This window comes from Trachypithecus francoisi, unplaced genomic scaffold (assembly GCF_009764315.1).
Source record: "Trachypithecus francoisi isolate TF-2019V2 unplaced genomic scaffold, Tfra_2.0 Lachesis_group16, whole genome shotgun sequence".
In the NCBI taxonomy this organism is placed as follows: domain Eukaryota; kingdom Metazoa; phylum Chordata; class Mammalia; order Primates; family Cercopithecidae; genus Trachypithecus; species Trachypithecus francoisi.
This window is the reverse complement of record NW_022681461.1, coordinates 92,625,200-92,641,622: the sequence shown is the minus strand read 5'-3', so window position 1 is coordinate 92,641,622 and position 16,423 is coordinate 92,625,200. Positions and strand designations below refer to the sequence as shown.

The 16,423-nt window shown below is 41.4% G+C and overlaps 1 protein-coding gene across 1 annotated transcript; it reads right to left on the bottom strand.

Annotated features, from left to right (window-relative positions):
- LOC117099022 (glutamine synthetase-like) lies at positions 1-1,352 on the bottom strand. Its single transcript, XM_033238189.1, is given in 3 exon segments — positions 1-471; positions 474-800; positions 803-1,352. Coding segments are annotated over 3 exon segments (1,116 nt in total). The 5' UTR covers positions 1,227-1,352; the 3' UTR covers positions 1-106.
- Positions 1,353-16,423: the final 15,071 nt, after the last annotated feature.

Sequence of the window (16,423 nt, the reverse complement as noted above, 5' to 3'; positions counted from 1 at the left end):
TTGATATTCCACCCTTTGAGTTACAATTGGGACAACTGGGAGAGGGGGAAGAGTTGGAGTGGGATGAAGAACTAGGAGCTGCTCGACAGCTGGAGGTCTAGTCCACTTAGTTTTTGTACTGGAAGGGCTCATCACCTGTTTCATTGAGAAGACACATGTGGATGAGGGCTTCTGTCACCGAAAAGGGATCACAGCTGGCAGAGGGGAGACGGTCTTCAAAGTAACCCTTCTTCTCCTGGCCGACAGTCTGGGGAATGCATACGCTGGCGCTACGACTGGCTACACTAGCAGAAAAGTCGTTGATGTTGGAGGTTTCATGGAATCCAGTTAGGCGTCGGGCATTGTCCAGGCCTCCCTTGGGATCACAGGCGAGGATGTGGTACTGGTGTCGCTTGCTTAGTTTCTCGATGGCCTCCTCAGTGTATTTCAGACCATTCTCCTTCCGAATGGCCTTGGTGCTAAAGTTGGTATGCAGTCTGCACCATTCCAGTTCCTAGGTATGGGCTTAGGATCAAAGGTTGCTATCATTCCAAAGTCTTCACACACACAATGCAAGATGAAATGGGCCACCCAGAGATGATCTCCCATGCTGATTCCTTCACAGGGTTCAATTTGAAATTCCCACTGGGCAGGCATGACCTCAACATTAGTCCCTGCAATCCTGACTCCAGCATACAAGCAGGCCTGGTAATAAGCCTCCACGATGTCCCTGCCATAGGTTCTGTCTGCTCCCACACTGCAGTGATATGGACCGTGAGGCCCCGGGAAGCTGTTGGAAGGCCAACGAAAGGGGTGCCCATTGTCCCCATGAGGGTATATTCCTGCTCCATGCCAAACCAAGGGTGCTGGTTGCTCACCATGTCAATTATCCATTTACAGGTGTGCCTCAAATTGGTCTCTGCAGGCTTTCGATTGTACTTGAAAACTTCACACAATACCAGCTTGTTAGGGTCCTTACAGAAGGGGTCCTTAAACACAGCAGCAGGAACGAGATACATGTCACGGTTGGAGCCTTCAGACTGTAAAGTACTAGAGGCATTGAAATTCCCCTCAGGTAACTCTTCCACACACTTGGGCTCACTGTCCAGGGTCAGGGTCTTGCAGTGCAGTCCTTCTCCAGTACCATCAATCCAGATATACATGACCTGGACTTTCTTACCCTGAGGCAGGGACATGTACACCTGCTTGATGCCTTTATTTAAGTGGGAACATGCTGAGGTGGTCATGGTGGAAGTATTCTGGGTGCTGGGCAGATAGGCAGGTAAAGGTAGGCCGCGAGAGCGAGGTGAGGAGAGGAGAGGAGGCCGCTGTGCTACTCACATGCTCCGCTCTTCTCCCACTCTTGACTCTCCCCCCATGATTTTTGTTCACACTTTTGAATACTCTAATATTCAAGAGCTTCTAAGTTTTTTCTCAAACTATTCAGTGACATTCAAAAATTTTCAAACTTATGGAACAATTTGCATAAGAAACAAGGACATTTCTTTCTGCAATATTATTGTCCATGTACATGGCAAGTGTGTATTTCTCTTTGGAAAATTATCTTTTTAAGTTGCATAGTGTGTAATAGTGGAGATAATGCTCCCACACACTCTCTGAACTAAGATTTAATAAAACATTTTTGCTTTCTCCAAAAAAAACTTAACACACAAACAAACCACATACTTATCAAGAAAAGTCTGAATAACACTTACCTTCTCATAGCATAACTTGTGTTACGGCATGAACATCTTTTCTATGCCTTTGCAAATCATCATACTCCTTTCTAAGTTTTGATTATCTTCTAACATTTCATCCTTTGTACTTTCAATGTTATGACATATCTCTGAGAGTTACTTTAATGTTAAGTTTTTGCTGGCATCACTTCCTCTAACATGAGTTCATCCTTTCCTCATTTATGTTTATAAGATGATTGTCTTCACTACATTCCTCTCACTTTATATCTAGGGTCTCTTAGAGGGTGGCAGTATCTCATGGTCAGCTATTTTTTCTATAACTCCACTTACATTAGACTCAAATTTCACCTCCAGCGTCATCATCCTTTGGATGAATTACTGTTGCTAGGGCAATGGGTTCCTACCCCAATAAAAGAGTAGACTCCTGTAGTTGACAGATCCACCAGAATCACAAGTGGTGGGGAAGGGGAAGTTTCTCGAAGAAATAGATACTACATATTCATGATAGATTTTGCTCCTATCACATATTGTCATAACACTATTTATAGTGATAGAGGATTGTATTAGTTCATTCTCATGCTGCTATGAAGAAATACCCAAAACTGGGTACTTTATAAGAGGTTTAATTGACTCACACTCTATATGGCTGGGGAGGCCTCAGAAAACTTACAATCATGGCGGAAGGCACCTCTTCACAGGGCAGCAGGAGCAAAAATGAGTGCCGAACAATGGGGGAAGCCCTTTATAAAACCACCTGATCTTGTGAGAACTCAGTCACTATCACGAGAACAGCACTGGGGTTGGTGGTGGGGTGGGGTCAGGGGGTACCGCTTGCATGATTCTGTTATCTCTACCTGGTCCTGCCCTTGACATGTGGGGATTATTACAATTCAAGGTGAGATTTCGGTGGGGACACAGAGCCAAACCATATCAAGGATACCACCCCTAAGAGGACAAATCCAATCATCAAATCTTAAGCTCCTTTCTGCACAAATCACCACAATTCTGTTTCTCAAAGAATCTTTCCACCTCCATGGTTCCTAGTCACTATATCCCAGATGATCCTTACCTTCTGATCCATAAAAGAAATGTCCACATCTTCCATGTCTGGACTTACCTGTTTTCTGACTGCAATGGAAACAGGTGATACCTGCCTCTGATCTTCTTTACTTTGTGAACCCTTTAAATTTCCCTCTTGGCATTTCTAGCCTTGATACTTCTGTGCAGGTTTTGGTTCTGCCTACTGTTTTGGCGTTAATGTTTTTTGTTCAAAATATGAAACGAGAACTACCTACTTCAACTTTCATTCAAGGATGAAAAAAAAAAAGGCCAACCTGCCAACATGGACTAGTGACAAACAATATGCATTGCAAAGAAAACAGAACTGTCATCCCTGAAGACTTGGAAAGACATGCCGCTGAAAATGCTTTGACTAGACAAAGTAGACACACATGTTAGGAACTATGATATCTGCTTAATGTGTTTTCAATAAAAGAAATGTGCCTGGAGAAACCCCATCTCTACAAAAATATACAAAAATTTAGCAGGGCATGGTGGTGCACACCTGTAGTCCCAGCTACTTGGGGGGCTGAGGCAGGAGGATAGCTTGAGCCCAGGAGATCGAGGCTGCAGTGAGCTGTGATTGTGCCACTACACTCCAGCCTGGGTGACAAAGTACCACCCTCTCTCAAAAAAAAAGAAAAAAGAAATGTGTCAACGTGGGCAATATAGTGAGACCTATCTCTACAATATCGTGAGACCTGTCTCTACCAAAAAAAAAAAAAAAAAAAAAATTAGCCAGGCATGGTGGCATGCACCTGTAGTCCCAGGTACTCGGGGGTCTAAGGCAGGACGATCCCTTGAACTTAGGAAGTTGAGGCTGCAGTGAGACATGATCACACCACTGCACTTCAGCCTAGGTAACAGAGCAAGACCTTGTCTATCAAAAAAAAACAAAAACAAAAACAAAAAAAAAAGAAAGAAAAAGAAAACAAAGGAGAAAGAGGAAAAAAGAAAGGCAGGTGATCACAGGAGGACATTTAGATGATTGGAAAAGACTAGAAACCCAAATGTGATATAAATAGAGATTAGAGATGAAGGGACTGTTAGCTGAGAAAGAATAGATTTCAATGAAACAAAAGTTGTATAAGAAGCAGAACTGACATGAGATTCATGGCAAAATGAGATTCCTGTTGTATAAGGATACAATTAAGAAGTACTTCCAGACTGTAAAAACAAAAACAAAACTAAAACTCCAAAGTAGACATTATAAGAGAAGATGATAGATATAGAGAGCAAAGGACGAAAATCAAATGTTGGAATAAAAGACTTTTATTATAGGAACGGGGAGCAAAACCAACAAAAAAGAAGTAATAATGCAAGGTATAAGAGAAGAAAATGTTGCTGAGTGGAAAAAAAGAGCTTAGATTATATATTAAAGGAACTTACTGTTTTCCAGCAAACTTAACTTTTAATAAATGCTATATCTACCTATATCCTGTTGAGACTTACATTTCCAGGTAAATTTAATCACATTAATTTACCCTGCTATAATGACATAAAAATATTTTTTTAAGAGGAAAAAACCCATGATATTAAAGAAAATGGGAGAGCAAATGGAGGAAGAGGGAGATGACAGTAGATAAAAATTGCCAACAAAATTTTGGAAGCTGAAAAACAGACTAGTACTAATTGATTTAGGAGCTGAGAAAGGAAAAGGCTAAATGCCTGTGGAGTGACTATAAAAGAATAAAGCCAAATAACTCTAAAGGCTTAGGATTTGGTGGCAGCTATCTCTGAAAGTGGGGTTGAAAGTATGAGAACGGACACCCAAATCTCTTCTTCCGCTCCTCACAAACTTTTAACACTCCTTCTCCCACAAAAGGACAAAGCCTAAAGGTTTATGCTCCAGAAAAATTAATGCAGAGAGACCCTGGACTCACCTGGACCAGGCACAGCTAAGGGTGTGGGTACTGTAGTGAAAGCTGAATGCTCCTTGTTCTCTTTACCTGCTGTGCTCTGAGAATACCAGAGCCAGACCTATACCTTCTAGGCAGGAGATTGGAGGAGTCTTTTCTACCGCAAAATCCACAAAACCTGAATTATTTACTCTGGCTCTGTGTCAGGGTTTGCTGAACCCTGGTTTAGGCCATAGAAATTAAAGGGTTTTTGAAAACTAAACTTTGCTAAGTTTAATTTTAGAATTCCTTAATTAGTTCTCTTTACATTTTCTAAAGTTTGTGGATAATAAAATGATAGAGTTTCTAAGTAAAAGATAATGATTTTGCAGAGTTCTTTAATAATGAATTCTGTGAAATGTATTCTCCTATCAATAGAGTTAAGTTGAATTTTCCAGGATGGGAAAATGAAGTCAAGCAATTTCCTCCCATGTTAGGGCATAGTTTTCTTGAATTCATTCCTGTTTGGGGAGGTCACTGAGATTCCATATATGTAAATTTATAACTTTACTAAATTTGGGTAATTCTCAGCCATTATATCATCACATATATTTTGCACACCAATCTTTTTCTCCTCTCCTGGAATTCCACTGACATGAATTTTACCTTTTTGGTATTGTCCCAAAAGTCCTCATGATTGCACTCATCTTTTTTTTTCCAATTTTTTTCTCTGTTTTTCAGATTGGAAATTTCTGTTGGTCCAAATTCAAGTTCATGGATTGGTCAGTCATTTTCATTCTGCTCTCAACTGTGCCCAGTAAATATTTTATTTCAGATGCTGTATTTCTCAGTTTTAAATTTCCAATAGGTTCCTTTTTATAATTTATATTTCTTTGCTTAGCGCTTCTATATTTCTATTGATTTCAATAGTGTTTACTTTTACCTTCTGGAAGAAGCACATAATAGGTGTTTTAAGATATTTGTCTAATAATGTCAACATCTTGGGGTTGACATCTATTGATTATTTTTTCCCTTAAGAATTGGTCACATGGCCGGGCGCGGTGGCTCAAGCCTGTAATCCCAGCACTTTGGGAGGCCGAGACGGGCGGATCATGAGGTCAGGAGATCGAGACCCTCCTGGCTAATACAGTGAAACCCCGTCTCTACTAAAAATACAAAAACTAGCCGGGCGAGGTGGCGGGCGCCTGTAGTCCCAGCTACTCGGGAGGCTGAGGCAGGAGAATGGCGTAAACCCGGGAGGCGGAGCTTGCAGTGAGCTGAGATCCGGCCACTGCACTCCAGCCTGGGCGACAGAGCGAGACTCCGCCTCAAAAAAAAAAAAAAAAAAAAAAAGAATTGGTCACATTTTCTTAATTCTTAATAGATTGAATCTTAGACATTTTGTGTACTAAATTGTGAGACTCTGGGCCTATTTAAGTCCTCTGCAGAATGTTGGTTGTTACTATTTTAGCAGGGAGTTAACCCTGTTAGGTTTGGATGGAAAGTTCTGTCACTTTCTGTGGGGAGCAGTTCCAAAGACTTCAGTTTTCAAAGTATTTGTTATGCTGTTTGGGTCTGCTCTTTGCATGCACTTCTTAGAGGTTAGTCTGGGACATAGGGGATGGGCTATACGGCAGTTCAGTTCTCAAAGCTTTTGCTATGCGGTTTTTCATGTGTTCTGAACATACATGGCTTAGGGGTGAGTATGGACTTGTGACAATGCACATGGAAGCTGGGGATCCCTTATCCCCCTCTCCTCTGTTGGATTTTCAATACATTCTTTGTTTCTCAGGAGCCCCTTTTTACCAGTCCTTTCGTAGAGAGTTGGGGTTTCCCCTAGAGTTGTGGCCACCATAATCATACAGTTCTGTGTGATTGGGTCTACACTCAGGACAAGATCGTTAGAGAAAAGAGAGATAGAAAAATAACAGGAACTCTTCCATCCACCCACATACACTCTTCCTACCTCAGGGGCATTTTTTCCCCCATTTCCTCCTTCCAGAGGAACAGGTTTTCTCTCAGGGTTCTGGGTTTCTGTACCACTGCCAACGTGACAACTCAGCTGTATGACCAGGGTTGGTCTTGGGCATGGTTTGGAAAGGACGAAAAGAGAAAAATAAAACCAAGGATTCTCCCTACACTCTCGAGCTTGCTTAGTCCATCTTTTCCAGACCTATGGCCATGAAAAATAGGATTTTCTCAGTTTTTGCTATCTGTTCCTATCACATAGATCCCCAACTCAGGGGATCGAAATTGGTAGGTAAAGGAAGAAAACAACCCAGGAAACTCACTGCCTCCATTTGGATTGTTCTTCAGGCTTTGACTTCCTTCATAGCCAACTGCTACTTCTACTTCTCAGAGTTCTTAGATAGTTGTTTCTTGTATTTTTCCAGAATTTTTGTTACAATCAGTGGGGGAGATAGGCTGCAACTTGGCTAGACATGGGCTGGACAGTTTTTTTTTTTTAATCTTAAATTTGACAAACAAAAGAGTTCACATAGCAGGCTTGAATTAACTGAAATTTGGAAAAATTCTAGACAAAACTAATTAGTTCTATTGTCCTTCCTTTTATGGGTTGAAGGAGCAAATCTCTATGGTACTTAATGGCCATTTTAGAAAACCCCATAAGCCAGGCACGGTGGCTCATGCCTGTAATCCCAGCACTTTGGGAGTCTGAGGTGGGTGGATCACGATGTCAGGAGTTCAAGACCAGCCAAGATGGTGAAACCCTGCCTCTATTAAAAATACAAAAAATTAGCCAGGCACGGTGGCGGGCACCTGTAGTCCCAGCTACTTGGGAGGCTGAGGCAGAGAACTGCTTGAACCTGGGAGGCGGAGGTTGCAGTGAGCCAACATCATGCCACTGCACTCCAGCCTAGGTGACAGAGAGAGACTCTGTCTCAAGAAAGAAAAGAAAAGAAAAGAAAGAAAGAAAGAAAGAAAGAAAGAAAGAAAGAGAAAGAAAGAGAGAAAGGAAGAAAGAAAAGAAAACCCTATAAATATAGTTTATTCATAAAAGACACCTTTACAGTTCTTTTTAAAATATGACTTTTGGATAGGCAAAATCAAGAATAGTTAGTAATTAGACAAAATAGGCTGGGCATGGTTGCTGATGCCTGTAATCCCAGCACTTTTGGAGGCCAAGGTGGGAGGATCAGTTGATTTCAGGAGTTCAGGACCAGTTTGAGCAACATAATGAGATCTCGTCTTTACTAAAAATAAAAAAAAAGGCCGGGCGCGGTGGCTCAAGCCTGTAATCCCAGCACTTTGGGAGGCCGAGACAGGCGGATCACGAGGTCAGGAGATCGAGACCATCCTGGCTAACACGGTGAAACCCCGTCTCTACAAAAAAATACAAAAAAATTAGCCGGGCGTGGTGGCGGGCGCCTGTAGTCCCAGCTACTCGGGAGGCTGAGGCAGGAGAACGGCGTGAACCCGGGAGGCGGAGCTTGCAGTGAGCTGAGATCCGGCCACTGCACTCCAGCCTGGGCGGCAGAGCCAGACTCCGTCTCAAAAAAAAAAAAAAATAAAAAAAAAAATAAAAAAAAAAATAAAAAAAAAATAAAAAAAAAAATTAGCCAGGTGTGATGGTGTGTGTCTATAGTCCCAGCTATTTGGGAAGCTGAGGCAGGAGGACTGCCTGAGCCTGGGAGATGGAGGCTGCAGTAAGCTATGATCCTGCCACTGCACTCCAGCCTGGGTGGCAGAGTGAGACTTTGTCTCAATAGAAAAAAAAAGAAGACAAGATACAAGTCATGTATATCTAAAGATAAGTAAGACATTACTTTCTATAGGGTAAACTAAAAGTTAGAGACTCTGAACCATAACAAAAGCTCTTAGTCTTTAAATCTATTTCTTTTTATCTCATAACTTAGTAACATAGACTACTATGTAAATACGCTTTTAAGTGTTCACAAAAAGAAACCCTAATAGTTTAATAAAGATTTTAGACTTTAAAAACATTTACTTACATATTTTAATTGACAAATAGAAATTATATATGTTTATCATGTATGTTGTTTTGAAATACACATTATGAAATGGCTAATTTCAGCTAGTAACATTTGTATTACCTCACATACTTATTTTGTATGTATGTAGAGAGGACACTTAAAATCTACTCTCTTAGCAATTTTCAAGATCTTTTAGACATTTTTGGCTGCTTATCTGGACTAGTTATTCCTAGAATGTGCACATAATAACAGAATGACTTTTATTTCTAAGTTAATTTTTAATGTTTTCTGAGAGGGGGAAAAAGGAGGGAAAGGAGCAGAACAAAACAGAGGAGATCCTCATCAGTATAGTGGTGAGTAAAAAAAAGAAGAGACAAAACTGGCTTCAGACAAATATGAATATTGTAGAAGGCTAATTATATTCCTTCTTCAAGGAGAGGAGAGAAAGCTTAGATGCAGGAAAATCCATTTTCACATATAGATATACAACAGAGAGTTATTATACCTGGTTGAAACAGTAGCTCTGACCTTCCACAATTTTATAAGTGGTACAATAAAGCCAGCATTTATTAACTCCTGAAGTACAGAAATGAAGGAGGGGTGTCTTCTACATGAAACAAAACAATCACTCCATATTAATCAGGCAAGATGAAAAACCTCCTTAAAAGGATTTCTTCTCTTTATGTTCTAAGGTACCTCTCAAAGGAACAAAGTAGTCTCTGTAAACAGTTCACCAAAGTGTTTGGTGCAATTGCAAACTGTCCCTGGTAAAACTGTGACAGACAGAGAGGCATACAAGTTAATGTTATAGTGAGAAACCACATAGGAATTGAGCTTTTGGCCTAGATGAGGCTCAGTTTGGGATGAGGCAGAACACGTGAAATGTCAATGGTCCATATGATGGTGCCTGTCCAGAGCTTGGCCAAAGGCCAGGCTGTCACTGATGACAGCTGACTAAACCTCCCAAGTTGGGCAGACAAAACTAAACAATTAGTCCCCAAAGACACAAAGATAAGAGAAGAGCCAGGTACAGCGGTGTGCTCTTGCAGTCCCAGCTGTTTAGGAAGCTTGAGCCTAGGAGTTTGAGGACAGCCTAGTCAACATAGTGAGACCGCAGCTCTTAAAAAAGAAAAAAAAGGAGGCCGGGCGTAGTGGCTCACACCTGTAATCCCAGCACTTTGGGAGGCTGAGGTGGGCGGATCACAAGGTCAGGAGTTCCAGACCAGCCTGACCAACATGGTGAAAACCCCGTCTCTACTAAAAATACAAATAATTGGTGGGGTATGGTGGCAGGTGCCTGTAATCCCAGGAACTCGGGAGGCTGAAGCAGGAAAATTGCTTGAACCTGGGAGGTAGAGGTTGGAGTGAGCCGAGATCGCGCCACTGCCCTCTAGCCCGGGTGACGACGATGCAAGACTCAGTCTCAAAAAAAGAAAAAAAGAAAGAAAAAAAGGATGAGGTAAGATAAAATAAGATTGAGAAAGAAGTCCTTATAAGGATTTGAAGTGTTGACCTGAGACAAAGTCTGTCTGAAGGACACCATACTATGGAGGCTTTCTGAAGTTCTCAACCGCTTGTGTACCGGCTTGAGGGACTGTCTTATTGGATTTTTATCTGTCTTCTCCCTATAGATGTTTCCTGTTCCCTTTTCCCAGAGACATGCATGATTTGCTCCCTCATCTCCTACTGGTCTTTGCTCCAATGTCATCTTCTCAGACCTCCCCTTGCCACCTATTTAAAATTACAAATCTTGTTTATACTCCTGACTCGGTCTCTTCTTTATTTTTCTCCATTGCACTTATCACCATCTAACACACTACATATTTTCCTATTTGTTTGCTTTATCTCTCCTTCCACTAGAATGAAATCTCCCTGAAGGATTTTTTTTTTTTCTGTTTCTGTCTTAACTAGAACAATGCCTTTCACATAAACAAAGCTACCCAATTTAAATTTGTAGGATCAATGAATGAATTGTCTATGGCAGTGGCAGTGAAGACAAAAGCCTAAAATGGAGCCTAAAATATCCTTATAACAAGAAATGCCCCTTCCTCAATTACAAAACATTTGTTTCTGGGATATGTTATTAGTTCCATAAGTTAGAAGAGAAAACTTACAGAAGGTGAAAACTACTGTGAAGAGGCCGGGCGCGATGGCTCACGCCTGTAATCCCAGCACTTTGGGAGGCTGAGGCGGGCAGATCACGAGGTCGGGAGTTCAAGACCAGCCTGACCAACGTGATGAAGCCCCATCTCTACTAAAAATACAAAAATTAGCTGAGTGTGGTGATAGGCGCCTGTAATCCCAGCTACTTGGGAGGCTGAGGCAGGAGAATTGCTTGAACCTGGGAAGCAGAGGTTGCAGTGAGCCGAGATCGTGCCACTGAACTTCAGCCTGGGTGACAGAGCAAGACCCTATCTTGGGGGAAAAAAACAACAAATAAACACATACAAAAAAACAAAAAAAAAACAACTACAGCGAAGAAAGAAATCAAACTGGAAGGATAAGAAAAAGAGTAACTAAACAACGACAATCCAAAAAGAGGATTAGATTGAATGAAAGACTGTACCAATGAAAAGAGATAGAGTGCAATGGATGAAAGAAAAGATGACATTTTGAAACACTAGCCTTTTACTGATAAATGTTGTATTATAGGAAAGGAACATCTGTGATCTATGGGACAATCAATTATCAACTATGTAAAATATTAACTATATGAAACCACGCTTTGTCTTCAGAGCAGAGGTTCCCCTTGTAGGTGGCAAAGGGGAAATGTCCCTTCACCTTTAGAAGGTTATGAAAATCAACTGACAAAAAGCAGATTAATAGGTGAAAAGGCATACAAATTTATTAATGTGCATGAGGGAGGGGATTATTAATAATCAGAGTGATTATTACTGAATAACCCAGTGTGGTATAGAAACTTACATATCCTTTTTCATGGACAGTAGGAGATGAGGAATGTCAACAATTCCTTTGAGGGGCAATAAGTCATTAGGGAGAATGAATGGACCCAGGAGTTGGGAGGCCTATGTTAAGGGAAGGTGAGAGGTAGAGATACACAGGAACAAAGGTTGTCCTATGCAGATAAAGTTCCACGGGTGATCTCTTGGGGCTACCCTCAGAAGAACAGATGAAAAATCTGGGCCAGAAAGGTGGCTCACACCTGTAGTCCTAGCCCTTTGGGAGGCCGAGGAGGGAGGATCCCTTGAGGCCAGGAGTTTGGGACCAGCCTGGGCAATATAGTAGACAACCTGTCTCTATGAAAATAAAATAAAAATTAGAGGGGTGGGGTGGTGCTCACCTGCAGTGAGCTATAATCACACCACTGCACTCTAGCCTGGGCAACAGCGCAAGAATCTTCTCTTTTAAAAAAGTGTGTCTGGGTGTGGTGATGACACCCAATTTCTTCTCTTCTCCAGTGGTTGACCTCTCCTGGTTATTTGAATCTCTAGGGAGGGGATTTCAGACAATTACATTGCATTTCTTTTGGAAACAAAGTTACTTGTTTAGATAAGGAAATTCCAAGAGAGTCCCTCTCTGCAGTTTTGAGTCGGGGGAATAAGACAAAGGTAGGAGTTAGGGTTAGGGATCTTGATTCTGAGGCAGCTTCTTTTTTTTTTTTTTTTTTTGAGATGGAGTCTCACTCTGTTGCCCAGGCTAGAGCGCAGTGGCGTGATCTCGGCTCACTGCAAACTCTGCCTCCTGGGTCCAAGCGATTCATCTGGATTCTAAGACAGCTTTTAAGGCCTCACCATGTCAAAGCATCAGGAAGGAAGCACCATGTCAAAGCACAATGAAACTTAAGATTCCTTAAATTAAGATTCCTTTCTGTTGACTCCAAATTTTTAGACAAAATGCATCTGTGTGAAGAGACCCCCAAACAGGCTTTGTGTGAGCAACGTGGCTGTTTATTTCACCTGGGTGCAGGCAGGCTGTCTGAAAAGAGAGTCAGTGAAGGGAGATAGGGGTGGGGATGTTTTATAGGATTTGAGTAGGTAAAGGAAAATTACAGTCAAAGGGGTCAAAGGGGTATTGTTCTCTGGCGGGCAGGGATGGGGGGGGTCACAAGGTGCTCAGTGGGGGAGCTTTTGAGCCAGGATGAGCTAGGAGAAGGAATTTCACAAGGTACTATCATCAGTGAAGGCAGGAACAGGCCATTTTCACTTTTTTTGTCATTCTTCAGTTACTTCAGGCCATCTGGATGTATATGTGCAGGTCACAGGGGATATGATGGGTTAGCTTGGGCTCAGAGGCCTGACACCTTTAACCATTTGTAAATTCAAGAATCTCTCAATCCATTATAACCTGTAAGATCTGCTTCAAGACATCCAGCCTTTTGGGGCTGAACCAATATATACCCTTCAAGTATTGATTTATGACCTTGCCTGTAACTTCTGCCTCCCTAAAACGTATAAAACCAAATTGTAATCCAACTGAGGCAGGCACACTTTCTCAGGACCCCTTGAGACTGTGTTACCCAGGCCATGGTCACTCATATTGACTCAGAATAAGCCTCTTTAAAATATTTTACAGAGTCTATTTTTTCCACTAACAGCCCCAACACCCTCAACAACTTCTCACTTCCTTCCCCCCTCCCTGTTTCTCCCCTCTAATCCTTCCTCTCTTTCCTTCTCAACCCTCAGGACTGCATGTGCACACACCCACAAAGACCAAAAAATCTGTGTAGAGAAATGCACCCACACAGACGTTTATACCTAGAAACACATATGGTCAGGTTCTGAAGACCCATCTCCACAGTTCATGTCCACGTGACACAGAGAAACACACCCATGAGAAGATATCCACAACCCCAGTTTCCACATGAAGACAAAATAAAATCTAAAACTTAGTTAATTAAGATCAAATATATACAAAATAAAATGCAGTCAGAGTAAAATAAATATTTCAGGAATCCTTCTGTTATTTCTGCATGTTATCATTACACAGAGACACCAGCAGTTTGTGCATGTTGATTCCTGCATTTTGTATCATTCCCTCTTCCAACTTCACATATTAAAATCCTCTCTCAGCTTCAAGCACCAGCTTGAATGCCATCTTCTACATGAAGCATTCCCAGATCACTTCAGCCAAAAATAATTTCCCCTTTACAGGAGATTTATATAGCAACTTTATATAATATTTATAAGGAGATTATATACCACACACTCTCAGAAACCGTATTATTGTATAGATACCTATTATTTCCCACTATGCTGAACACATGTAACTTTTAAGTTATCAGAATTCACTTCTACATACTTTTATATCCCCCACAATGTTTTATTCAACAAATAGGTTTTAATGGACACCACTTTCAGCTAACAGGTAGAAAACTAAAGCACAGGAGAGGAAGGTGGCTTAGATGAGAAATGAGGGATATATATGACATACATATATATATATATGTACGTCCAGATGGCCTGAAGCAAGTGAAGAATCACAAAAGCAGTGAAAATGGCTGGTTCCTGCCTTAACTGATGACATTCCACCATTGTGATTTGTTCCTGCCCCACCTTATCTGAGCGATTAACCTTGTGAAACTCCTTCTCCTGGCTCAAAACCTCCCCCACCTTGTGACCCCTACCCCTGCCCGTAAGAGAAAAACCCCCTTTGATTATAATTCTCCACTACCCACTCAAATCCTATAAAATGGCCCCACCCCATGTCCCTTCGCTCACTCTCTTTTCGGACTCAGCCCGCCTGCACCCAGATGATTAAAAAGCTTTATTGCTCACACAAAGTCTGGTTGGTGGTCTCTTCACATGGACGTGGGTGAAAGTCATGACTGCAATCTGGTGTTTAGGATTGCCTTCCCTGCCTCTGCAGCTGGTCAGGAGGGTGGAGACTAATGAGGGGGATCAGAAAGAATCAGGAGCCAGCATTCAGCTTTATAGAGAGAAAGGCTCCATTTTGTCAAGGTTCTCTGAGCCAAGTGGTTTCTTTGGGATGGATCCACTGTAATTAAACTAAAAAGAGACTGAAGCATAAATCAGAATGCTAATTTACTAATTTATAGTGAGAAATGTAACTCCAAGGAACCTGGCCTACTCCCACCTGCTAGTCAGGGCATTCTCTCCTTCTAGGTCTATTTACATTGCAAGTTCTAGGCTACTCAGAAGTGTCTGATGACTCTAATCCAGTCAGGGCTGTGAGTGCATAAACTAGAAAACCTAAAAGAGATGGATAAATTCCTGGAAAAATACAATCCTCCTAGCTTAAATCAGGAAGAATTAGATACCTTGAACAGGCCACTAACAAGCAGTGAGATTGAAATGGTAATTTAAAAATTACCAACAACAAAAAAAGTCCAGGACCAGACGGATTCACAGCTGAATTCTACCAGACATTCAAAGAATTGGTACCAATCCTTTTGACCCTATTCCACAAGACAGAGAAAGAAGGAACCCTCTCCTAATTGATTCTATGAAGCCGGCATCACTCTAAGACCAAAATCAGGAAAGGACATAACCAAAAAAGAAAACTACAGACTGATATCCTTGATGAATATAGATGCTAAAATCCTTAGCAAAATACTAGCTAACTGAATCCAACAACATATCAAAAAGATAATCCACCATGCTCAAGTGAGTTTCATATCAGGGATGCAGGGATGGTTTAATATATGCAAGTCAATAAATGTGATACACCACATAAACAGAATTAAAAACAAAAATCACATGATCATCTCAATAGATGCAGAAAAAGCATTTGACAAAATCCAGCATCCCTTTATGATTAAAACTCTCAGCAAAATCAGCATACAAGGGACTTACCTTAATGTAATAAAAGCCATCCATGACAAACCCACAGCCAAAATAATACCAAATGGGGAAAGGTTGAAAGCATTCCCTCTGAGAACTGGAACAAGACAAGGATGCCCACTCTCACCACTCCTCTTCAACATAGTACTGGAAGTCCTAGCCAGAGCAATCAGACAAGAGAAAGAAATAAAAGGCATCCAAATTGGTAAAGAGGAAGTGAAACTGTCACTGTCTGCTGACAATATGGTCGTCTACTTTGAAAACCCTTCACTGTTTGCTGATGATATGATCGTCTACCTTAAAAAACCCTAAAGACTCCTCTAGAAAGCTCCTAGAATTGATAAAAGAATTCAGCATAGCTTCTGGACACAAGATTAATGTACATAAATCAGTAGCTCTTCTATACACCAAAAGCAACCAAGCAGAGAATAAAATCAAGAACTCAACCCCTCTTACAATAGCTGCAAAAAAAATAAATAAATAAATAAAATACTTAGGAATATACATAACCAAGGAGTCAAAAGGCCTCTACAAAGGAAAACTACAGTAACGGAGGAGACCACCCCTCATATCGTCTTATGCCCAATTTCTGCCTCCAAAGAAAGAAGTAAAAACTAAAAGGCAGAAATGAAATCCACAGGCAGACAGTCCAGTGCCACACCCTGAGTCTGGTAGTTAAAGATTGACTCCTGACCTAATTGGTTATGTTATCTATAGATTACAGACATTGTATAGAAATGCACTGTGAAAATCCCTATCTTGTTTTGTTCTGATCTAATTACCGGTGCATGCAGCCCCCAGTCACCTACCCCCTGCTTGCTCAATCAATCATGACCCTCTCACACGCACCCCCTTAGAGTTGTGAACGCTTAAAAGGGACAGGAATTGCCCACTTGGGGAGCTCGGCTCTTGAGACAGGAGTCTTGCTGATGCCGCCGGCCGAATAAACCCCTTCCTTCTTTAACTTGGTGTCTGAGGAGTTTTGTCTGCGGCTTGTCCTGCTACAACAGAACACTGCTGAAAGAAATCATAGATGACACAAACAAATGGAAACACATAAATCTCATGAATGAGTAGAATCAATATTGTGAAAATGGCTTTACTGCCAAAAGGGCTGTGAGTGGAACAATCTCAGG